The sequence below is a fragment of the Chiroxiphia lanceolata genome, chromosome 6 (genome assembly GCF_009829145.1).
Source record: "Chiroxiphia lanceolata isolate bChiLan1 chromosome 6, bChiLan1.pri, whole genome shotgun sequence".
Classification (NCBI taxonomy): Eukaryota; Metazoa; Chordata; class Aves; order Passeriformes; family Pipridae; genus Chiroxiphia; species Chiroxiphia lanceolata.
The window spans coordinates 54,515,949-54,542,142 of NC_045642.1; the positions used below are offsets into that span (position 1 = coordinate 54,515,949).

Here is a 26,194-nt window from a genome sequence, read left to right on the forward strand (position 1 = left end):
GACTTGACCTGAGTTTAACAGCTTTTGAAGTGGTGTGGGACAGCCAGTGGATGTCACATGTAACTTTCTATTTTCAAAGAAAGAAATTGAGAGGTTTGCAAAAAAATCTTTGACTTTCTAACCTTGGCCAGGGTTAAATGTATGATTGTCAGATGCTGTTAGTTCCTCAAAATATAGCAGATTGAAGTAATAGGCAAGGGCAATGATTCTCCTTGGTCTTTTGGAATAGCTCAAATGGGGAAACTTATCAGTTACGTGATAACTGGAGAAATGGACAAGCTGTTGTGTGAGAGAATTTGGCCATTAGTGTTTTATCAGTTTCTAATAATAACTTACAGCTTGCTAATAATAACCCTCAAAGGGGCAATTAAAAGATAGTGGCTGTGATGTCATCCAGCCATACGACTTCATATCAAATGTGAACTTGTCATTCCTCGGTTACGTGATTGGCTTCTTGAGTGAGGCCAAAGCCAAAGGTGGGAATGAATCAGGCAGAAAGAAACTTGTGCTTGGTCACCTTGAATAGAAAGCCTTGATTCTAACATTGCATTAGATGGTGGATAGACAGAAGGGTGATAGTATTCTACACTCCATTAATAGATCTTTAAATACTAACAAAACCTAGCTTTGCTTCTTCCCTCCTACCTTGACTTTCAACTCATTAGGAGATTACCTCTGTGTTTACAGGCTAAACTTGGCAATTAGCAGAATTTGTTGTTGCATTTTGCTGTGCTTAGATTCCAGATGGAGGAATAACTGTTGTTTCTACAGCCAAAATGGCATCAATAGCATGTCCCAAAGGCATATTGATCAATGAGGGCGTAGTTAGGACAGTCAGAGGAGAAGTGACAATGTATTGTAGTGTATTAAGCTTGTGTCTGTTTATTTTCAGGTGAGGAAGGTAATGAGGGGAGGCCTAGGGAGTGATAAGAGCAGTACTGTGATACACCCAAAAGTGATTGGGGTGGTGAAATATATTTCTGTTTTTAAAAAAATAGTAAATAAACAAATGATCAAACATGAGATTTGGTGTGAATGATGGAGTTTATTTGCAGAGGTATCTTTGGTGAAAGATTTGTGGGACATGCACTTCTGTGTAAGAACTGATTGACATACAGGAAAGCTCTTGATAATAAATATGGATGCCTGTCTTGAGTTATTAAATGAAATGCTTGAACCTGATATTAAGACTAGATGTGATGTGTCAGTCTCAATGCTGTTACCAGCAGTGAAGTGAAAGTGTGTCTCCTTCACTCTTAGAGTAGACCCAGAGCTGCAGAGTGCTGGAACTCGCTTTGTACCTTGGGTAGAGTTTAAGTCACCACTGAACAGAAGTTTTATATTGTATGATGTTGTGAAGTGAACTGTAAAAACCAAGGAGTCACGGTATTGGATTTTTTTTTTTTTTTTTGTTACTACCACAAGCATAGTAAATTCCAAGGGAGAGATGGGGAGGCCAAATAAAGATGTACCAATATCTTAATGCTGCAATTACTCACCAGGGCTCAAGCATCAGAGCCTATTGCCAAGTATTACAGACAATAAGTAAAATAGAAAGAAGAGCTTTTATTGAGTGTTTTAATAACATTTCTGTCTGGCCTTACTCCCCGTTAGGGCTCCCTGAGTCTGTATGATACACTCTGTAAACTGAAGTTGTCTCTCTCTCTTCTTCTGGTCTCTACTTTTTTAGAAACGTTTTTAAGAAAGCTTTAATATTTGCATACAAGTGACTTCTGAGATGCCATTTCCCTACCACAACCCTACGTGTCCAGATGTTCACTGTAAGAAGAGGCCAGCATATAATGGCTGAAAATTAGTACAGAAGAGTTCAGCTCCCATTGTCCTAAACTTGTGTAGAGTATTAATCTGTTTTCACTATCTGGAATGAGACTGGGGTCATTGTTTCTGCAGGTCCTCAGTATGGACATCAGGTCCTCAGTAGGGACATCAGGTCCTCTTTGACAGTATTTCGGCTTTGCTCTGGTAGAACTAGTTAGACACTCCAAACTAACTAACTTTGTAAAAGCAGGAGGATGAGAATTGATATTACGCTGATGACTTTTCAGCATTGTGTTTACTGATAAAACTGATCCACTACCAGTATGGAATGAGGGAGAAATGCATAGGGGAAATAGATGTTGGGATTTTACACATTTTAAATCAGTAACTAACTGCCTGCAATTTGCCCGAATGTAATTATTTCTGGTGGTTGTCTAAACACAGAAGGCTTCAGGGTTGTCTCCAGTCTGTGCTCTGACTCGTGGATAGTTAGACTGAAGTTTGGGAAGCCAATATGTGATACAAGGGGCTTTATCTTCTTACGCCTGCAGGCAGAGCGCTGTAGAAGGACACAAGTCTCCTTTACAGAAATAGGAGTCTTTGAGGTGTGTAGTGGTGTTCTGCCTGCTTTCATCCTCTCTTTTTTCTCAGTCACCAAGGGCTGGACTATAGACTGAAACACAGCTGTTTGTTGCTGCTGCTGCAAGGATTTATTTTCCTGATCCATCCTTTGCCTCTGGTCTAGGTTTTTCATTAGTATTTTATTTCTTGTTTTGATTGTTTTTTGTTTTGTTTTTAATTTACATTGTGAGTTTTGTGTTTTGGATTACTGTACTGAGATTCCTCCCTGAAGCACATGGAGATAGTGTTAGGCAAGACCTGCTGAGGCCTCTTTGCCATTATGTTCCTATCTGAATCAAGTCAATGGGTTTTATGGTGTGACCTTAGCTTACAATAGTAGCTACAAGGGTTCTGAGCTCTGTAGGGCTATCTTGCAAAGTAGCAGATTAAGCTTGCTCCAGCATGATTTCCACATGCCTGACACTCTAGGAAGAGCTGTGCTTCCTCTGGAGATTTGAAGTCTAGCAATTGCCTTAGGTGGAAAACCTAAGGCAGACCACAAAGCCAGTATTCTTCTGGCTGTGGTTTTTTTGATAAGGCATACAGGGAGTGCAGCCTGCCAGTTCATGGAGGGTGAGAGTTGATACTCCATGTGTGGATGAAGATGGTGAAGTCCATGTAAGTACAGCGCTGTCAGGATTGACCAGAAGAGTCAAGTTGCAGGTGAGGGGAAGTGTTTAGCTATCCCAGCGAACTTAAAACTGTGCTACTGTTTGCTTTCCCTGTGAACTGGTGGACACCTTGGGAACTATCCTGAGGACCCAAGAGGTTGCTTTGTTGGTTACAACTTTTTACTTGAGCAGTGCAGCCATATTGCTTGTCTTGGTCTGTGTGCTCCAGGGGGAGAATTTAGGCCTTCAGAAGAGTGAGTGCATCGGCAGATTACAAAAAGAAACATGCTATTTTATTTTCTGTGTGTACTTCTTCTTTCTCCATAATTACAGGTTGGTTCTGTTGTGCAGTGGAGGCAGCTCCCATAACTAGGTTTCAGTTTAAAAAGAAGCATATAGTTATTTGAGTCTGAAGACCATTCACATTCATTCTTCTGTTGCCATCAACATGACTTTTTCTGGCAAACACATAGAAAAAATAAATTGTCTTTGAGAAGAGAAGTGAGGTGGGATGTCTTGATGTACTGTGGGGAGATGAGAATGTTTCAGTAGGAGAGAATGCTTTATGAAGGATTTACATCCCCAAAAGTAGGATAAAAAAGTAAGGGCCACAGAAACTGTTGTTCATATATTGCATTGTGAAGCCCCAGCACCAAGGGTTGGCAAAAGATGAGCTTAACTTTCTGCATTTGAGCTTCTAATGATATGTGCCCCCCAAATACTTTGTGGCCTGCTAGGAAAGTTGTATTGCACTGTCATGGTAACAGAATTATACTTCTCCAGTACTAAAACAAATGTGGTCTCTGTGCTTTTGAGACTTTACGTAGTAGGCTTTAGTTTATGATCAGCTATGTAATTTAAAGTCTCTTAAAACTCTAATTCTAATAATTGTGCATTTATGATCCATGACATTCATTCAAAATATTTATTCAACTTCCAACTTTCTGAAAGTTGTATAATGAAAATACTTACTCTTAAGTAGCATTAAAAGTATTTTAAAAGCAGCAACTAAAACATAATCTGCATTTTTAAATTGATCATTTTTAGCAGAAATAGAGGAATAATATGACCTGTGAGATACTTTGAATATACTCTTTGATTTTTAAATATAACCCTTAAGCTGTTATCACCCCTCTGAAAACTGAGCAAAGATTCCTTCATTGAAGCTACTTTATTGTGTTTGAATGAAGTGGATTTTATACTGTAGTTGTATTGCAGAATATTTTCATTGCTAGAAGAAGCAAAGAACACCTTTCAATTCATTACTGACTGACTGTATGGATTCTTGGCTCTCTTGTTAGCTTTTAAAAGTAAGGTGAAAATGGAAGACATAAGATGGCATCATGCTTTCTTGTAAATCTGTTCCGACTGTTTCACTAGTCCTAATTTTCTACAAGAATAAAACTGGTTGTTTAAACTACTTCAGTTCTTAGTGTCACAGTTCAGAAATGGCAGCGATGTGCTGGCCAAAGTTTTATGTTGGCTAATATGTTTTAATACCATTTGATGGTAGTCTAAAAACCCCCTCTGCTTTCAGTGTTCGCATTTCCATTCTTTAATATCTGAATGTAAATCTTTCCTGTGCTGAATAGGTTGAAGTACAGTAGTCAGTAAATTTAGACTCGCATTGTGAAATGGAGCGTGCATCTCAGATAGTTTCTTTTCTTGGTTTTGGTTTAGGTTGACAGAAGTATCTTTACATCTGCAGTTTCTGGAAATTTAAGAACGCTGTGAACCTCTGGCCAATAAAAATTTTCCCATTATGTAAAACATTCTTGTAGATTAGCTTGACTCCCTAAGTGGTGGTAGTGGTGACTTCCTCCATGAGGTAAATAGACTTCTGCAATTTTCTAGTGAACTAGTAAGTCTCAGTGCAGCTTTTTGATTTGCTATAGTTTGTTATGGTTTGGTGCAACCTTAAGCTACTATTTCTCTTTTCTGCCTTCAGGCTTTTGAGAATTGTTTTTGTATATTAATAGGAGATGCTTGAAACCGACTTGACTTGTTTGTTTCCCAGCAGGAAAGCCTGAGTGCTTAGGCTTTAACTGAATCAAGACCAGCTCTCAGCAGTGGGAAACAATATATTAATCTATTGGAAGCACAGACTGCAGTCTTGTGTGTCACTGGGGTTTGTGTTGTGACTTTTTTTCATGTAAACAGGTAGGTAGGAACAATTCTTCTCCTGGATATATTTTTAATATGTACATTTAGAAACCTCATGACAGTTGTGTGAGTTGGGGTTTTTTGTTGGGTTTTTCTTTTTTTTTTTTAATAGTATTTGTATCATTGCATGAAACTGTAAAGTACCTTGTTCTCCTTTGTGTTTTGACATCTTTTAAGTTGATGGCATTAATTTTACAAATCGTCTTCAGTGCCTGGACTTATTTTACTTATGAGTGGGGGGTGATACCTCAAAAGTCAAAACAAGTTTCATTCTCATTTCTGTAAGTAAACCCTCTTTTAGCCTTGTTCTATCTTATTCTGTGTCCTCCACACAATCAGAATGGACTATTTAGCAAGTTGTTCTTCATTCTCTGCCTGATGGACTTAAGTTGCATGATAGTATATGGAGGCTTTGTTTTTTATAAATATTTTGTTTATTTCATAAGTTGTATTTGCAAGGAAGGTAAGCAAATTATTAGCTCCATTTCACAAAAAAAAAGTTAATCTTTCCTTCAGATGTTTGATTTCAAATAGGCTAAAAATATGATTTGAACTCATAGGTGGTAGCCAGCTTCCTCAGTCAGCCAAGCCTAATTTGGAAAACTACATTATACCTTAGTTGCAAGAGGAGAAAACATCTCGAATCTTCTAAACAGTACATTAAATATGCTTGGGGTTGTGCTTTCCTTCCTTGTTCCACTCTGCTTTTACTGGAGTTTGAAAGGAAATGATGCCTCTACAAAAAAAAGTTAGTCCTGTTTGCCTTCAGTTTAAGCTTTAAATTAGGAATGGATAAAAGAAGTGAAACGTGCTCCTTTCAACTTCTTGACATGAACATAGGAAATTCATCCATCCTTCAGGTGAGTGATGGGGGTTGTGTCTTTGGAGAGTAGCAGCAGGTGATTCTCTGGGTCTACTCTGTGGCCTGTTCCTCAGAACAGGTGCAGCTTTATAAAGCTGGAAGGTAGAGAGGCTCTTTAAAAATTCTGTGTGGAAATGGACAAAAATAAGCTTTTTACTACGCTAATACTAGACAATGTGTTAAGCACTGTGACTAAGAACTTCTTCTCAGTAATAAATTATGTGAATTAGTGATGCTGTTTATATACAGAAGTTCATGTTCTTGTCACAATAAGTTCTTTTTGTAGGTTCACATAACAGTATGACAAGTCCTTTCTAGGTTGTGATTTAGATGTAGCATCTGAAGAGTGCAGGAAGAGAAAATAGCCTGCTGGAATGACTGGATACTCTCTTGGCCTTTTCTCTTTCTTTCTTACCTTCCCACTCTGGACCATGAACCATTTGTGAAGCAGATTTGATATCTTTGTGCGAGATTTTTTTCCTTGGCTGTGTCTTCTAACTTACCGCAAGGTGTTTGGTGTTTTTTTCCTAAGAAATGCGGTGTGCACACCAGTTCCTGTGTTTGGTGTGACAGCCAGAAAGCAACTAGGCTGTCTTCAAATCATTCTCACTGTCCTGAAGCAAGATACGTTAAAAAGTCTTAAGACGCTAGTCTTAGACTAACTGCAGAAACCACAAAATAATTAAAGATCTTATTTTATCATTTAAGTTTGTTTTTTAGGGGGAAGGGATATTTTTGGTCCTCCTTCTTCCCAACTTTACCAAGAGTTTAATTTACATAATTATGCATGTGTGTTCCTTATTTCTAGTTATTTTTTCACTTTTGGCAGTTCCCAGCTTAAGACTGGAGTCCTGTTGTACAAGGTAATACATGTACAAGTATGTGAAGAGATGGGAACTTGGTAGGTGTCCAGGTAAGATCAGAGAAAGCAGATCTGTTCCTTGCCGGGGGAGAACAGAAATATACAGAAGTGCTCTAAGTCATGCAGAAAGTCTGATAGCTTTTCTGATGGTTTTTCTTTCTGTTTCAAAGCCAACAGGTCTTTTCCCTTTTTCAAATTTGTGATCATATTTTTAAAATGTGGTCTGCAAACCAGGGAGGATATTTGAAGCTGCATATGACCTCTAGTGATAAATTATTTTCAATAGAGACAGGTTTAAAATAAAACTAATTAAAACTTGGTTTGGGAGCCTAAACTGAGTATATATTGTCCATTACAGGAATTTCAGTGTTAGCTAAGCCGTGTTAGAAGAAAAACTGTAAAACTGCTGTTTTAGTGCATGGGAACTTGGGAGCCCCTGTGAAGAATAAGCAAAGGGCTTGTGCACAGCAGTGAGAAATTAATCTTCCTCCCGTCTGTTGGTGGGGGAGTGGGTAGTAGTTATGTTCATTGTGTCTGAGTCTGCACCTATGTTGCCCATTATGTTGGCCTTTTAAAGGAAACGTAAACCTTGTGAAACCACGGCACTAAAACCAGCCAGCCTTTGCAATGCTTTGGGTCAAACCCCCAAAGGAGGCATCTACCTCTAAATTCTCTCATTTCCTTTCTGCTTATCCCCATATACCATGCTCTGATTGCTGCCTGCTGCCCCTCTCCTGGGGGCTGCAGCAGAAGGTGGGGAGGTGCTGAAGATCTGCTGGAGGTTTCTGAGCTTTCCATGTCGTTGTCAGCGTGTTTTCAGTCCTGCCTATTGTTCCTGTGAGGCCAAACTAGAGAAGACTGGGCAGGATCCTGCCGAAAGGAGGACCTGGATCTCCAGGAATAATAGATTGCTAATGGTATGCAGCTGGGCTGTGATGAGCTAAAAGATCTGGCCTTGAGCCTGGCTCTGCAGGATGCAGAGGGAAGGAGGGGTGGAAAGCAGTGATGAGCCTGTTATTTCAAATGAGCCAACAACTGGCTGATTGATACTGAGGGCTCATTGTTGCTCCCTTTGCTCTTAAACGCAGCTGTGGAGAATGAAGAAGTTGGGGGGCAGGAGGGGAGGGATAAAAAAAAAGCTAACTCAAATTATGAATTAGACTCTTAGTGTCCAGAGAGGCAATGGGCATTAATAAAAAAAAAATAAAATCTGTCTGAATACAAGAGAAACTTTTGACTGGGGATGTTCAAACACTGCAACAGGCTGCCCAGAGTGATAGTAGAGTCACTCTCTGTGCAAGTGCTCAAAACCCAATGGGTCACTGTGCTGGGCAGCTGCCTCTGTCTGACCCTGCCTGAGCAGAGGGGGTTGGACTGGATGGCCTCCAGATGTCCCTTCCAACCGCTGCCCTTCTGTGAAAACTTCTTTAATATTTGGATGTATTCTTTAGCTACTGTTGTGGAACACTTGGGAAATAATTACAAATGCCCCTGCTGGGCACTTGTCTCACAAATGCTGCTGCCATGTAATCACGGCAGTTTTAATTGTATAGGGAAAGCATCCAAGTGCTAAGTAGTTAATTGACTAAACTCCTTGATTTAGGCAGCAAAAGCAAAAAAGAATTCACCAACATCACCCCCGCTCCCTGAACCTAGAAAATCCCCAGACACCCTAAACCTTAAAAGACTTTTTAAAAAATTCCTTGAAAGATTATGAGAATAAAAGGTAGCTTTAATGTAACTTACAAGAAACAAAATTATTTATTATCTTCCACCAATTCCTTGTAGTTTTACCTACTATCCCCAAATTATCCTATGAAAAATGAAGTAAAAAATAATCAGGAACATGAGAGGAGGAACAGCAGAGAGAATGCAAAGAATCCCACCAAACTCTGCGGTTTCTTCCTTTCAGCCCACAACTAGGAAGACACGAGATGATTGAGTGAACTTTCCTGTAGCTGTGTTTCTTTCCTAGGCTCTTTCAGCCCTCCCTGTTTGCACTTTACACAGCCCTCAGAAAGACTGCAGTGCAGTGGTTGGCAAGAAGGGAATTACTAGGAGGGAAAATCAAGCTATAGTGGTTCCTCTTACAGTGTGGTGTTGCTGAGATCTGCATTTTTGGAGAAGGTAATGAAAGGCTGCCTTTGGGTTTCCAGTTTGGAAATCTGAATGCTTGCAAAAAAGGATGTGGATAAGATTTCATTAAATGTCCCCAGAGTGTTCATGGCATACTGGACAACCACTAAGCTCATTGATGCAGTGGTTTGTAATTTTATTCTGGATACAGAACACCTGCAGTTTCTACCTAATACTTTTGTTTTTCATATTCTGTGCTCAGAGAGTGGAGAATAAGGTAAGGTGCTTTTTGTTGCCTAACATATAAAGGATAATGGAAGTAATTTCTGCATGTTGTAGCATGCAATAATAACTGTGTTTGTTAGAAAGTAAAAATTTTGATTACCTTTTTTATTGCTTGTAACTCATTGAAATTCTTTGTAATAAATTCCCTGAATTATCTAGTATATTAAAGTTAAGAAACAGTTATTTGTACTTCATATGTATTAAAAGATATTTTTATTATTTTTTTTAGTCGGTTTCCATTCTGGTTATACAATATAATAAGGAATTATTTTCAAGAACAATGTTCTGGGAATGTTCCTCTTTTTATGTTAATCTTAAGAGGTAAAAAGCTGATCCTTTCTCTGCCTTATCGATATCTTTAAGGCATTTTTTGAAATGCCAGAGTTTTAAGGGTATAGCACTGTCATAATGCTGCTGTTCGGCTGTGGAGTGCACTTGTTCAGGAAGAATGAAACTTTGGAGGCGCCTGAATTCTCTGTGATTTGGAAGGGGTTGTTGGTGCGTTGGGAGGGAAAGGAGAGGCTGAAAGTCCAAAACTCCCTGTGCTAAATTCAGATTTATAGCTAAGAATACAAATGAATAATGACCAGAGTTGCTGACATAATTGGTGTCTGAACTCGGGATGGGAGTTACAAGTTTTATAACTTCAATGTCTTGCTGATTTACTATATCAGTGTTTAGTACAGAAATTTGTACTTCGCTTGTGACATCTGTAGGAATTCTGGGCTGATTTGTAATTTATATACTATTCTGGTGGGGAAAGTGTTGTACAGTTGCAGATCTCCTTTTTGTATGAATAAGCGCTTATTCCTGTAGTTTTCGATAAATATCACTGCTGGGCTATTTTACCCAGCTACTGTGTTTCTAGAATGAGCCAGGTTGGGCTTTCCTTGGCCAGCGGTTTTTGTGGGGTTTTTTTGCCAGAATCTCTAACCAGTCGTTAGCATGTTACTTAATGTAATATGGAAAACAGCATGGCTGCTACTTTTAGTAGCAGTAGCAGTAGTTGAATTGTAGCATGTGACTAAGATAAAAAAAAAAAATCAGAGAGCCACAAAAAATGACTCATTTATAGATGTGGAAGTTTGTGGCATTTCTCCTGACTAGATAAATGTTATCTTGGTCTCATATTACAAAGTTCCCATGCTTTAGCTGTGGCAACGGGAATGAAAGCCCAGCAGGTTGAGTGGCAGGTAAGCCTTTCTGTGTCTGTCTCACCTTCTGTAACCAGATCTGTGTCACTGCTGAGGCTGACCCATCTTGGCAGCATTCTGTGCAGGATGACAGCTGGGAGCATGCTGCCGAGCTGGGCTCTTGGTGCTGGTCTGCTTGGGGTCACCTGGGAACATCACCTCTGCCCTGGCACCAGGGAGTAGCTGCTCACATCTGTCAGAGTTCACAGACACTGTGGGACTCTGTGGTAGGTGGATGCAAACTTCGTTGGCAAGAGTTGAGAAACTGAAATTCTTGTAAAATGTGGTTGTAAATGGTAAATGGCCAGGTGAGGTTATTGCTGTGTGGTTACAAAATGTTGGCCTTGATATGTATATATGAGAGAGACTGTGGGGACTTCGGTGGTGTGGGCATTGTTGTGGTATTTGTTGCATCTGAACTTTACTGTCACATTTAGGAATGCACATCGATAGAGGCTGATGAAGATTTGTATTACACTTTCAGATTATTTTCTTCTTTTTCTCTGTGCTTGTGAAAGTTCCAGGATCAAATAAGCTTTCCCAAACCAAGTTGCTTCCTTCTAATGATCTCTTGGAATATTGTCATAGGGTGGGTTTTTTTAAGAAACACTCTGCAGAACAATTAATTATTTTCCCAGAATTGTGTTGATGTTTTCAAATGGAATTTGTCAGACTGTTTCCAAGAAAATGGCACTGCATTGAAGATTTTATACAGTCTAATGATACACATTGTATCTGAGTGGAAAAGTTTGTGTGTGTGTGAAAGCAGGAAAGAGCTGTGATTTTTTTTACTTTGTTCGTGTCCATCTTTAATGCAGGTTTTTTTAACTCCTTTATGAACAATAGTGGAAGAGAAGAAAACAGTGGTTTAAAACTCATGTTGATAAGTTACATGTAATGTTCTGTGTTATTTATCTTAGGTTATTTTTTAAATTTATCATTAAGAATTAGTTTGATATTTCTTCAGTTTCATTAGAGCCAACTTAACAAATGCTGAGAAGCCTGTTGTAGGGTTTTTGAATGAAGGTAATGTAACTCAAACTTTTTCTTTCTTCAGGGCAAAGAAAGAAACCAGGCAGACTGTAGCAAAGCTCCCCTTATTGGCATGAGTAAAGAGAACCCTAACAGAGCACTGAGAAAGACTATTCTTCTTTCTCCTCAAGCTGTGGATCAAATGAGATTCAAATAAAACAAAGGAAATGTAAGCAGTCTTCCAAACTTGGGGGAAGGGAGGAGTATTAGTGTGGGAAGAAAAGAAGTATTCAGATTTTGATCAAGAAAGCTGTTGCACAAACTTTGGAAGTCAAGAGCTTTTTTTAAGCTAACAATTCCCCTTTTAATGTTATAGTCTTTTCAGTTGTCTGTGAAGGAGAATTGTTATGTGAGAAGGAGCATATAATTTTCAGACTGATACAGAGGTTACCTGTTAGCAGATAGTTAGTGAGGAGTTTAGAAAAAGCAGTAAGAACAAAGGTTGGGCAAGAACTGTCAAGGTTTTCAACCTTTATGCCATTCTGGCAGCAACTGTGATAGCAATGACATATTTGAATGGAAAATGGTCTTGTAACTTGTTCTTAAGGTGAACCTTTTCTAAAGAGTACATTCTAAGAAAATACATATGTTTCATGGGATCTACTAGTTTGGACACTCACTTTTAATCTTCTAATTCCAGTAACTTGTGGGTTGCTTGAAACCACGTTCACACACATGGCATGTTCTTTGGTGGCACTGCCACTGCTTTGTGTGGCTGTGATACGGTAAAATTCTTGCTTTTGGTTTTTTGGTGGCTGGGAAAAAATCTCAGATTTGTCAAGCATGAAAATTCTGATAACATTGGATAATCTTTGAAGAAGATTTATTTGGAATTACAGCTTGATATACTTTCTCTCATAGGTTTCTTTTGTCTTCTGTTTGGCTACATGGCTGAACTGGGCTGTACTCAATCAAGATTTCATGAGCTTGCTAGTTAATTGTTAGGAGACAAATTGCTGCTACATTTATTAAGGAGTGTGTGATTATTTTTTGTTAATTTATTTTTTCCTCCTAAAGCATGAACGTTTGGATAGAAAAGAACATTTTATCTGAGGGGTCTTTTTACTGCATTTTGAAGTAGGTTCTTAGGACTCAAGCAAAATATTTTTCTGCTTACCTGCTATCTCAAAGTTTACTGAAAATCTCCATTTTGCTTTGTTTTTAATTCATCATCTAGTCATACACACAATATTTCCTCTTTACATCAAAAATGTAATACAACCCTTTGAAGATGAGCATTTATTTTGATGACCTTGGTCTGAATTTTTGTATGTGATCCATTCAGCATTTCACTGCTCCTGTGATAAAAGATAGATGCCAGGAGTATATGTTCTAAAAATCTGTGTTGTTAATTTTTGTGTTGTGCATCAAGGTGGAACTTGAATGTGGTAGTGGAGGGCTTGATTGAAACTACTGATCAAAACTCAGCAGATGAGAGAAAAAAAGGGGCAATATAAAGGATAGCATATGAATGCCAAAGTTGTATTAAGAGGTGAACACTTACGTGCTTATTATATCTGGCTTATATAATCTGTTTTAAAAAACTGGATCATGACATATCAATAAAAATTTAAAATTTTCTTGTCCTCTTTCAGCTGAACTTAATATACTGTGGATTTGCCTTAATTACATCTGTTGTTGGCCCTCTGTCTTCTGTAAGCAAGCTAATGAAATCCCTTACTTCAGTGAGACACAGAAGCTGTTGGGATTGGTAACATATCCTTGTTCCAAAATGGAATAGCCTTCACTTTTACCAATCACAGCCATCGCCAGCACAGCTGTCAGCACATAAGTATAACTCTGGTGCAGTCAATACCCAGGAGAATAAGTTACTGAAACTATATGAAGAAAAAAATGCAGTGTGAGTTTACATATACCTAGTTTAATCATTTTTTCCCCCTGAATAACTGTCCTGAATAGTGGAAAATTGTTAAAAAAGAACAAAACCAACCAAAACCCAAGTTTTGACACTGTATGATTAACCTGCAGAACTCACTGATCTGTGATAACAGTAAGAATTTTCTGCTCTTGGCCTCAAAATAATTGCTTGTAAGGCTAGCAGCTGTATAGAGGAAATGGGAATCAGCCTTAACAGATGCTTTGGAGCTACATTTTTTTTCTCTTTTTTTTCCTCTTGCCTATCCACTAATGTGTTGTAGCTGCTGTATAATGATGGAAAAGAAACCCAGGAACTGGTTTGTGCCTGGCTTCGTGGATCCATGTTGCAGCATTTTAGATGTATTTTGGGACTTTATGTAGAAAGTGCAATTATATGTTCTGAATTGGATTAAATTTGACACTTTTTGGGGATTTTCTAAAGGAAGCAGTAGAAGAACTTCCAAAACAGTGTGAAACAGGCAGAAGAAAGGATTCTTCAGAGAAGCATTTACAATGTTAAGGTGGTAGTTCTCCTTATAGAGAGAGATACAGGTGTCTTGACCTCTCTAGCTGTTTGCCTATAATATTATGCCTAGTGTTTTAGGATCTTGAAATTGCTTCATAAGATAATAAAGCATTAGAGGGTTCAGTTTAGTTGGAAAACACCATCAAAAAAATGTCTTACGAAACTCAGAAGGGTGGGCAGGTGATTTCTTCTTATCCAGACTTCGAGGAGGATTTAGAGTGGTGACAAATCTCACTAGAAGAGTCTAAAAATAATAGTTCCTACTGATGTAGAACACTTCAGGCCAGGGATGCTATAAAAGGTAAGCAACGCTTTGTTTATTTTACAGTTTAAGGGGAAATGAAGTGATAAAGTCTTAAAATCGTGTAGCCGTTCAGTAGAATTTGGGGGGAAAAGAAATCCAAACTGCTGCTGTAATATTGGAAGCTTCATTGCCTAGATACAAGTTATTTAGAAAAAGTGGGGAATCAGCACTGTCTCCTCTGAAATGTCATTAGCAGTGCAACATCCTATAAGCTCTAATCTTAGAACTTAAACCCCTTGCTCTAACAGTGAGCATCCTCTGCATACTTTTAAATCTGGCATTTGCTCCAGTTGGAAATTATTCTTTGCATTCTGTATATCTAGGCTGTGCCTATGTGAATCTTTATGAGTGTAAATTCTCCAAGGAATCTCTGAGTATTCTCATTTAGTGTCTAGTGTAACACCTGGAGGCTTTCAGGTTTGAATTTTCAAAAATAAAAATGCATGTTTAAATGTTAGATTGCCATTAATACATTGAACAAAATTGCTGTATTCAGTATTTATTTGGTAGAGGTGAACATGATTTCATTAATATTAACTAGAGAAGCCCTCAGGCATTAAGCATGCAAAAAGAATCTTCAGCGAAAAGTGTCAACTTCATATTCCAAATCTGAAAACACAAATCTCTTTAAGCCTTGTGGATGGTGTGGAAAGCACCAGTTTTAACATGTCTCTGAAGCAGCAACATTACTGTACAGTTCTACCAGAAGTTTCTTGGAAAGATTGATATCACTTCTGTTAAACTTCTTTTGGCTGTGTAACAGTGATAAGCACTGGTTTTTGGGTGGTGATGTGAAATTCAGTGAGAAAAATGCACAAGGTACTCTAAAAATCTTCACATTAAGTATATTGTAAAGGATAACATTGTCATAGATTTTTGTTAATTCTCTTAAGCCAGTGCAAGAGAAACCTTCAAAGGGACCTACAAACCTTAGTAGTATCCAATCTGAACCAGTGCTGCAGAGATGGTTTGTTCTCAAGATGTCAGAGGTATCAATTGATCTGAAACTCCAGATCAGCAGTTGATATAAACCTGCAGGCATCAAATACAAGATTTAAGGTTGGCAAAAAAATAACAAAGTAGTTTGTTATCTGGGAAAGTAATCACAAAGAAGAGAGAAACGAAGAGAAACTGGGACAGAAACTAGAAATTGCAAGGAGATTCCAGGTAAAAGAAGCTTTTAATGAGACCTTACAGCTAGAAAAATGAATACTGTTGTACACCAGAAGGCACTTGTGTCTAACATAGACTTGGCTTTCAGTAGCACATTCCCAAAATCTGTGTTTACTACAAGAGGAAGTAGTACATTGCTGGGAAACATGTTTTTGGAATCTAAATCTTCCATTTTGAAAAATTAACACCTCAATAAAGGTGAGAAATGCTTTAGATAGCAGTGAACATGAAGTTCTCGTTATGAGTGCTATGACAAATCTGGATTAAGGGTCTATGACTTTCTCAACCTTGTTTTTTTTCTTCCTGAAAACTCAACTTCAGTAATACATTTTTACTAGAGATATAGAAATTGAAATGCACTTTAGTATAACTAGAAGTACTAGCACAAGTGGTCTAGAGGTTTGGGGGTTCTTTTAAATTTTTTTTTTTTTGTGGTTTTTTTTTTTTTCTTCCTGAAAACTCAACTTCAGTAATACATTTTTACTAGAGATATAGAAATTGAAATGCACTTTAGTATAACTAGAAGTACTAGCACAAGTGGTCTAGAGGTTTGGGGGTTCTTTTAAATTTTTTTTTTTTGTGGTTTTTTTTTTCTTTCTTCCAGATTCCATTTACAAGTTTCACTTAAGATTAGTGAGAGGTTGTGCATGAATGAGTGTCTTCCAGACAGTTCAGTGTTAAATAAAATATTCTGACAACGTCACTTGCTGTTGTTAATTTCTAGAGTTTGATTAATATTTAGTGAAAAAGTATATCTTTCATACCTGTGTTCATAGTATGCTGTAGTCAATGGGATAAAATGGAAGAGCAGGAAATGTTTTATGTGGGTGAGTTAATTTCCATAGAAGACAGGATAGATAGATTTTTTTTTTTTTTTTTTTTTTTTGGAGCTTTGGATGTAGGGTTAGAAATCCTACTTTGGTTAGAGTTGAAAGAATTTCATGTGGAAGTGAGATGCTGTGCTCTCAGTTTTCTGGTATGGTCGTTTTTAGTTCCACAGTTCTTGGTTTCAGTGTTGAATTCAAAAAGTTCGGAGCCATATTTGAAGTTGCATTCTGTTTCATTTACCAGCTTCCTCTGAACTCCTCTGTGTTCAGAATTTCCTGGGAGGATTATTTTTGTTAAAGATGAGCTGCATTTTAAAATTAATTAAGTAATATTTTGTGGGGATTCTTGAGAAGGTAGTTTAGCTGTAATTATTCTTAATAAGCCTCTTGAAGTGCTTTGTTTTTTTTCTTTTTATTTGTTCCTCTCTGACACCTTTGCCTTCCCATACTTTCATCTAATAATTTTAGAAGATGAGGTAAAAAATTTTAAGACAGGTAGTACTTCTGCTGAGATTTCAAGGCTGGATTCATTAAGAGACAGCACAGATGCACTCTGTCAGGAGCTGGCAATGCAGAAAGTATTCTTCATGCATTTGGCAGACAGCAGAGTAGATAGATAGACTTCTGATTTGAAGAATGTGTTACTATTCTGATAGACTTCTGAAATTTTGTTAGATTTGAAGCTGAAGATCTCTGATTAAAAAAGTGGAAAAGAGTAGCATTGATCAATAGGTCTTGGTTTAAAAAACAAACAAACAAAAAAAACCCAAAGAAAAACCGAAAAGGTTGAAAATAACTTTAAAAGATAGCAAGGATTTCTTGATTCCTACTTGGTGGTTTCAGAAATAAAGAGACTTTGGGGTCTGAAGTTGCTATAATTTATTAAGTGAGTTGTTTCTGATAATCATGCAGCTGATTTTTCTTGAAGGCACACCTTGGAAGGAAAAGGGGACTAGACTGGATCACTAGAGGATGACACATCTTTTTCTAGGGCTGTATGCTTGGGCCAGAATGATTTGGACATGCCATCTGCCTTAACCCTTGTTGATGCTTGTTAGGATTTGTCGTGGCTGCTTCAAATTTACTGTTGCCCAGTCATAGCAGTCAGCCACTTGTAACATGTGAACCAGGGACTTCTATGCCATGCAATAAAAGCAAAGGAAGCATTAGGCTTGCTGTAAAACAAGAAGTGGAGGAAATGTGGACAGATGGAAATAGCTTTCCATAAAAACAGACTATTCAGAATGCAAATATAAGCTGTTTCTTTCCTATTTTTCTTTCCTATTTTTCTCTTCAAAGCATATATAAACCCATTTTGTAAGAGGAAACTACCTTTAATTTCAAATAATATGATTTTCATCGTGTTTCCAATAATATTTTACCTAGATATTTTTCTTCTGTGGTAGATAGAACTTTTCCTTTGTAAACAGAGACAGAAGTTAAAAAACAAACAAACAAACAACTCCTGATGTTTATCCACTTCTTCCACATAGAACTGTCATATGTATCTCAGTCATGGACGTGCCCTGAACAGCAGAGGAAGAGATTAAAATACACTTTTCTCTGTGATCATATGATCATCTTTTGATCTTTCCTATTCTTTATCTACTTCTACTAAAAACCTTGTGTAGAAATACAGATCCCAGCTGGGGGTTAACTTCATAGGTGAAATGCAATAGCCTTGTCTGTGGGTGCAGGAGAGAAAAGAGAACCTGAATTGGATTTAAAAATGCAGAAGAATACTCGCAGTGAGCTTGGACAGCATTTCTCTTACATGTTATCTTGTGACCCAGGCTTTCAAAGCTTAAGAGGTCTTTTGATTTCTAAAAGATGTTTTTGATTTCTTGCACTTTAAATGATGTTATACTGTATTTTGGTAGTCCACTGAGATTACAAAGTAATTACTGAGAGCTGTAGATAGCAAGCATAAGTCAAAATACAAACACTTTGTTTTTCATACTGCCTCAGGCTGAATCTTAAACTTGTTTGTCCAACCAATTTGTCATGATTCAAAGGAATGCTGTTAACTTTCAAAAAAGTAATAGCTGAACATAGTGTCACATAAAAACCATCTTTCCTTAGTTGCACTGACTTCTTCTGCTGTCTTTTTTTATAGATAAAAATTAACCCCTTTTAAAGTTGTGGAGTTTTCTTTCTCCCATCCTGTACAGTATGTGTTAGACTAAATGTTAATTCTGTGCAACATAATATTGGATAATTACTAAGAGTGTCAGTCCCTGGGCTCTTGGGCGCTCCGAACTATATAAATACTATGTTATTATTTATAAATATTTTTATTCTCATCTCCTAATGTTGATGTAATTACTTTCCCCATCTATCCTCTATTTAGAATTTAGAAATTTGTCACACTGAGCAAGAGGGAGCATATGTTAGAACTGTTTTCATGAAAGCGTAGTCCAGCAGACTTGCTAAATTGAGTCCCCTTGTACTGGCATGCTGTTTTGTTTAATCCTATAAGACACTTTACATGAACGTGTAGACTTGTTATTGAAAGAAATAGAGTCAAGGAAAGTGATAAGATAATAAAACAACGTGAGACGTAGCTTACCATTCCTTTTCATCTCTTGAGTCATCTTGCAAACTAGAGCATGGGAAATACACGTTTGAGATTCAGGTGACATGCACGGTTGTTCCTTTGCCAGAATATCAAGATAGCATCTTTTGATTATACTTCCGATTTTCTAGGTCAGATAGGAAAAGAAGGAACAGCATGTACCTTCCAAGCCAAAACCAGTTTTGTATTTAGTTCAGTAGCTTCTAGAGTCTTAGAGCCCTTGGAGATTGTGGTGAAATCTAGTTTAGTTGCTTGAGAACATAGCAGTTCATGTATCAGAACAGGCCTTTTTCCTGCCTGAGAATATCACACCATAATTGCTACAATAAAACTTCTCACAGAGTTAAGTGCTGGGAGAGGTTGCTTGGAGAGGTTGCAGTATCCTACCCTGTTAGTGTTTGAAAACTCAGCTGTGAACAACCTGACTTGACTTTGAAGCTGGCCTTGCTCTGAACAGGAGGTTGGGCTAGATGACCTCCCGAGCTACCTTCCAACCTCAGCAGCTGGGATACTGCCCTCATAAGTGGTTGTGGAGAGCTTGCAAATGGCAGAAGCTTCTTGTGTGGAGAATACTAAGCGTGTGTCTTCTGTGTGTTTTCAAATGTTTGTCCTATCTGCTTATATCGAAGCACTGGTTTTTTTCCTGTTGATCTTCATCTGTTCTATTATGTGAATGATCTCAAGGTCTTAGGAAATCATGGGGCAAAGTTTAAAGTAGTCAAAATACCCAATTTATTTTAACACAAGAAAAAAATAAGTTTTAAATATCAGTGCTGCTTTTATTTCTGTACAGAAATTAGACTTAGTATTTGAATTTATATATATGAAAGAAGGTGAGGAGTGGTCTCATATTGTTTACTGTGTAAAGTTTTATTAGTGTTGATGACTAGCAACCCTTCCCTGTCCTTCCCTTATCCCCCTCAGAATATTCTCTTAAAGCATATGCTGGAAATAGCTAAACCTCTGGTTAGTTGGTCCTATGTTCTACAGAAATAGTGAATAGAACTTCAAGCATGAAAAATGCACGGAGATAAAGATAAATAAATCAGTAGTTCCCCTGGGCAAACAAGAGGAGTGAAAGTGCCAGGACTTCTGACCTCACACAAAACAAATTTGATGGATGATTGTCTGCTTTCAAACCTGCCACTCCAGTTCTGCCTCTGTCATGGCCTAAGTATTTTTGTGGAGTGATTTCAGCCATTTGCATTTTATTTATCAGTTGTTCAGTGCCCTTGTCAAAACTCAAAGGTGGAGGTTTTGCCAGAAGGGGTCAGGCTGAGGTGTGGTGGGTGTTGTGAGAATGGCCCTCTGCAGTTTAGAGCTCTCAAGCATGAAGGTCTTGAGTCGAGATTCCCGTGGCAGCCTCCCTGCCATGACATGTTGTACTGAGTAAATTGATAAGATGTTGTCACTAATATACTGCTTTTAGCTTGCATTGTTGTTTTAACAAGTAATCAAGGTATGACAGTATATGTTGCATATTATAATTGCACTCAGAAGCAGAACCAAGTCAGAAGACTTGTCTAAAAGACAGTGAAAGAAAGATGGACATTCTTTTCAGTAAGTATGTGCTAGGAATTTATTAGAAGCTATAAAATGCTGAAATATAAGACAAAGGAAAAGTTCAGATTGTTCTAATAATTTAATTTTAAGATAAAGATTTCTGTGTGCTAACTTGAAGCAATAATTCTTGATGATGGAAAGCAAGTGAGCTGGGAAGACTGAAGAACTGGAAATACCAGTCCAGGTACCTGGTTATCTGGCTCTCTGAGAATATCCTGTACAGTACAGAAGAAAATTCTGTGAAGAGCAGTGAAACTCTTGAAATCTGGTTTCCTACAACATTCCTTTTTTTTGTTGTTGTTGTTGTTTTACTCCTACTCCCCTCCCCCCTCACAAAAAAAACCCCAAACCAACCATTATGATATAGGAGGAGACTAAGACCATGAAGTTTGCTGGGACAGGAGGGAGCAGGTGTTCTTGGCTGGTTTGGATCTAACTGTGTGCTGGCTGGCTGACTGACAGACCTCACAGAGGAGGCGCACTTTTATAGCCTCTTGCTCAATGGGACACTACATTAAGTTTCTCTTTCTGTTCCACACATAGCTGTGCATTTTCATGAAACCTCTCTGTCCAGTTGGTTCCCAAGTGTTTTTGAGAGGCTGGGAGGAGACACAAGTGCAGTCACAAGCCCTTATCTCATTAAAAGCTGGACTGAAAAAAACACACCCCAGGCTACCAAAAAAAAGACCTAGTTAGGATGAGGTACTGAAGTTTGTGTTGTTTTACACTTTTTAGATACTAAATTTTTTGAAGAGGAAAGGTTAAATCATCTCATTGGTCACTTTTCTGCTGTGATCTTAAGCTCCCTGTCCCACTTCAGGTTTCTCTTTCAAAGCTTAATTTAGATATTGTGCATGCAGTGCTGTTCTGTTTGAAGAACTGTTTTCAGTGCAATTTGTAATTTGATCAAAAAAGCTTTGCTGTCCTACAGTAATAACCAAATTAAATTGTATCATCCATTATCCTCTTCTAAGGTACTGTAATGAAAACATTTATTTCTAATAGCTTTTTACCCTTTTTGAATTCTAAAACTTTGGCAGAAGCTTATTGTTGTCGATATGCTGAAACTGTCTTCATGCAGAGCTTGCTAGGTGCCAAATCCCATGGTACCTGTTGCAATCAAATTTTTTGGGGTGTTTTAGATTATATGAGAGGTAATTTTTTTCTGTTAAGATGCAAATTTATTTTGAAATTTTATGGAAACTGTATTGTATTTCTATGTCACAAATTGGTTTTATTCCCAAAGAGCAAATTGTAAATATAGGTGGTAATACAGCATACTCTTGCAGATTTCTAGGATGTTTGCCCTCTCTGCAGTGAGAACAACATCCTTGCTTAAACAAGGAAAGAACAAAATGTCTTTTGTTTGGGAACCCCCGTGCTTTCTAAATCCTGGAATATCTTCGTCAGTAAACTCACTTTTGCTTCCAGTTTCTACCACTCTGTATGAGTTAAGCACCAACAAATTCTTCAAACTTTTATTGCAGTATACACAACCTGAAATACTAACTGAGGTCCAGCCTCAGTTGCTTGAATACCACTTGTATTGACCAAACTGGAGCTTAGTGAGACCTGACAGACTGGAACAAGCAGTGTCACACATCTGATGGCCAGAGCAATCCATTTCTATTACTCTGCAGAAGGGTACTGGCATATGCTGGCTGCAGGAGAGGGGGCTGGAAGAATGTAATCAACAGTAGACAGAACCAGCCTTTGGTGACTGTGCCTCTTTTTATGTTGCTTATCTGTCCTGAAGAGTGATTGTCCAAGACTTAACAGTTTAAAAAGACATCTAAAAGTCACATTCTTCCATTGTGATGATTTTTCCCAGGGATAAGAAACTGGAGCATAAGAAATAGCTAGTGATTAATTAGGCATTAAGATTTAGCTTGCTGAATAAGAACTGGAGTCCTTGGCTTGATGGCAGCTTGCCATGCCTTTAGGAATCAGAGGCTCCCACTGGAACTGGCCTATCTTGAGTGTTCTAGCCAGGCTCCTCTCCCTGCTCCCTGGAAGTTTATCTTCACTGCCGTAAGTGCACAGTGTCTTACTGAGGTGTGACTTCAAAATTGCTTCTTGTTGGCAGTTTAAAACATGATTATCAGGGTATAATCTGAGTCCTGCTGTTAAAGGTTCCTGAAAAGGAAAAGAAGCCATTGCAGATGATACCCTGCAGTGGTATGGAAACCATAACAGAAAGCTGTTTGCCAAAGGGTGGCAGCTGAACTGTTTGTACCATCTACGCTTGTGTTTACCACTGATCCCACATACAGGTGTAAGAGCACATAACTCATATGCATAAGGGCATAGCTCTGTGCATACAAATACCCGTGTGCAGTTTGATAGGCATCACTTCTCCCCACCCCCTTGTAAATGCAAGTCTTTCATTGTAATAAGGTTCAGATGTTCTTTTAAGCCTAGTTCTCTGTTGTATTTTATGAAAGTACTTAATGAATGGCTTCCTAGTTTTGCTGCATAAGAAAATCCTGGCATTCAGTGTATTGTGGAAGAGCATTCTTCACCAGGCTGGCTACTCTGGTGCTGCAATTGTTTAGCTTTTCTGATCTCACAGACTTATTCATAAAATAAATATAAAACCCAAAGCAGACAAATCTGACTGTTAGGCATATTGCATAGTACATTTTATTTGTCAGTGTGCTTTCTGATGGTTTTCTGTGACAAGATATCCAATAAGTCAATTCCAAAAGTGCAGTCCTGTGGAGCCCTGTGCAGTTTATTTTGGTATGAAATCTCTCTTGACAGCTGACAGTCCAGCCCCGAGCAGTTTCATATCTCTGTGAAACTCTCACCTGCTGCTCATTTGGCATTTGGTACTCTTTCTCTGTTGAATATTCTCCTGTCACCCGTGCTTGCCTCCTTGTGACTAATTATTCAGTTTCCTTGAAGAAATCATGCTTTTGGAAGACTTCACATCTCTAATCTTCTTTAGCTTCTTTTTGTTTGGAAGAAACTTAATGGAGAAGCAGACATTCAGTAGGGTTTGACTTGTGAGTTCAGGAACTTTGTGCTCTCTTGTCTTGCCAGTTCTCCTGTCAGCAATCTCTTTTAGCGCCTCTTTTTCTCTATTTCTTTTGTGGGTCAGAAGCAGGCCATGTCTTGTTTTATTCTGTCATTTTAAGGAAAGTAAAATGTACTGTTCTTACCAGTCAAAATGCTTGAAGTTGGCTTTTGACTTCAAGAATTGACAGAATGGTGGAGGCCTTGAATATGATTTTAAAAAGGCGCAGTTGCAGGGGGGGAAGAGGCATTAGTATCTATCTACAAATTATGAATTGGGGAACTGAAACCTTTACAGATTCCTAAACTGCAAATGCCAAATGAAGCTTTTCCCGCAGTCGTGCACAAGAAGCAAGTCTGTAGTAAGTCCACTCTCTTTCACCATCACCAGTCTAGATGCTTATGGAGTTGTACTTTTCCCCCCCCCTCCTTTTCTAATCTCCTTTTCTCTTAGAACTTCAGCAGAGGTCCTAAGCTCATGACTGTGTTCCCTCATGTCCAGCCGTGGATGTTCAGCGGCATCGGTCATGCCTTGGGCAGTCTCTAAAACTAGACTACTGTGAGCTGCTGTCCTTTCTCAGTCATGGTACTTCTCTTAACCACCATGTCTCTTTGTTGTGTTCTCAGCATCAATTTCATTTCTTGTGTGCTGGTTACAATCTTGAGTTGCCTCTTCAGTGTCATCATTATTCGTTGGCTTTTTTATGCGTGCTGCTGAAACTAGCTCAGGCTTTGCTTCCTTCCCTGGTCTGAAATAAGCTGAATTTCCTCATTAATGAGAAGTGTGACTTGCAGTTCAGCACTGACTTTTCAGTTCTTTCAGATACTGTTCTGTCAATACATAAGTCTCTGCAGTCTTTGAAGAGCAGACAAGTAACAGAATAACATTCTGAATAAATTCAAATTATGGATCAGAATTTATAGTTGCCTTTCAGTTAACATAGAACCTGTTTTTGAGGGGGTTTGGAGAATTGTTTTGGTGGTTTTGAATAAGACCCAATCATTGGATCTATGTGCTGAATTATGAGGATGGTTTCCTTGGGTTCTCTCTGTTTGATGGACATACAGAGAGGCTTTCCCCTGGGTTAGGGGGCAGTAAAGTGAGAAATCTTCACTCAACACCTCTACCCTTGCTCAACTGGTGTAGTAAAAACATGCAGTGGTCTCAGCAATGAGTCACAATGATTTTGTCTTTTGTTTCTGTAAATAACAATCAGCATGAGAAATCAAACAAACTTCCTTGTCTGTTTGGTGTGCATGGAGAATTCTATACCAAAAGTTGCATTCTGTACCAATGCAGAAATGATCTACAGGAAAATACATTTTGTTACAAGTGCATTGTTTTGGGCTTAGCAGGGGAAGATAAGAGATCAGAAAAACTGTGTACAAAAGAGTTTGTGTATTTGGAATGTGAGACATTTGATTCCCTTTGTGGTATTGGTGGATATACTTTTGTAATTGAGAAGTGAACTGGGACTCGTCTTCATTCTGCTTCTTAAAGTTGAATTATAACTATAGTAGTTGAGGCAACTGTAGAGCAGTGGAATAGGTTTATACCACAAATATCAGTTAACATGGAGGGAGAACTGAAGTTTGCCTTTCTCTTGTAGAGAGCCAGGCATTTCTCATATGTAAATCGATGTCGTATCCTCCAACTGCTTTCTCCTCCATATTCTAAGGTTTACTTAAGAGCACTTGCGCTTGTTTGATTATAAGATCAGCTACGAAATTATTGAAAACACATTTTAAAAATTAATCTGCGATATTATTCCTCTGTTGCTCTGCTAATGCTTTGTATGCTGACCTAGACGAAACATCATCCAAGATAGTAGGTACTGTAATTTACTCTTCAACTGGATTAATTATTTTCTCAGCTACCTGTCAATTGTGCTTAGTCCTGGTGAATTAATCAAATTGCCATGTTATGTACGCCTTTCTCTGCTGTCAGTTAGACTTTGGTGACTTGTTCTCTTCATGTGAGGATGTGTGATGAAAAGGTGGGAACATGTCTAATAAGTAAAAGCCTGTTGTATTGTTCTAAAACAGACTTAAAAGCAGCGTGTCTTACACTTTGCTATTGTGTGGACAGACAGGAAGAATTGTCAGTGGAGTCTGTATAGGAGACTGGGGTGGCTGTGTGCTTTTGCAGTAGCATTTGAGCAGTATCATGTGTGGTCCTGTACCAGTGCACCATCTTCACCACACCCCTTGCTGCTTCCTCTCATGATGAAACTTCAATCTTAAGCAATACTTTACAGAGAGAGAGAAGGAGATATGGAAGAATCCCTTATTTGTTCCTAGAGTCATGGCCATAATTAATGAACACTTTGCTTTCCGGAACAGGTTTTAATTCTTTACCTTCTAGAGCCCTTGAAACACGTGGAGTATTTCACAGATTTGCTATGCTGAATATATTTAGGCAGTTATGTATGTATTATGCTCACATGATGTGTGGACATGTATCTGTTCCTGATGCTTTCTGTTTTTATGTAGTCTCTCAGATACTGTATTTGTTTTATTTAAATGGCAAAAGAAGTCTTCATTTCTCAGTTTTTCTCACTTTTGATTCACAGAAACTATCGTAGAGCATGGACACCAGTAAGAAGTCAGAACCCCCTTTATCTGTAGAAATGGTGCAACAAAGAGCCAATCCTGACCGCAGTCCTTCAGCATCGATTTACGTTCCAGAGCAAGGTGGCTACAAAGAGAAATTCGTAAATGCTGTGGAAGATAAGTATAAATGTGAAAAATGTCGCCTCATCTTATGCAATCCTAAACAGACTGAATGCGGACACAGATTCTGTGAAACCTGCATGAATGCCTTGCTAAGGTATGTTTTTTGTTGT

General features: G+C 38.2%; 1 protein-coding gene across 5 annotated transcripts in view; it reads left to right on the forward strand.

Moving 5' to 3' along the window:
- The window catches only part of TRAF3 (TNF receptor associated factor 3), a 70,380-nt gene that overhangs the window by 9,680 nt on the left and 34,506 nt on the right, over nucleotides 1-26,194 (forward strand). For 4 of the 5 annotated variants that reach the window (XM_032691033.1, XM_032691037.1, XM_032691034.1 and 1 more), the window contains one exon: nucleotides 25,922-26,178. In XM_032691033.1, coding sequence (XP_032546924.1) covers nucleotides 25,937-26,178 — 242 coding nt within the window. In that variant the 5' untranslated portion in view covers nucleotides 25,922-25,936. Of the gene's footprint in view, nucleotides 1-5,060; nucleotides 5,172-25,921; nucleotides 26,179-26,194 lie in introns of those variants that run through there. The other variant, XM_032691036.1, reaches the window with a different exon arrangement.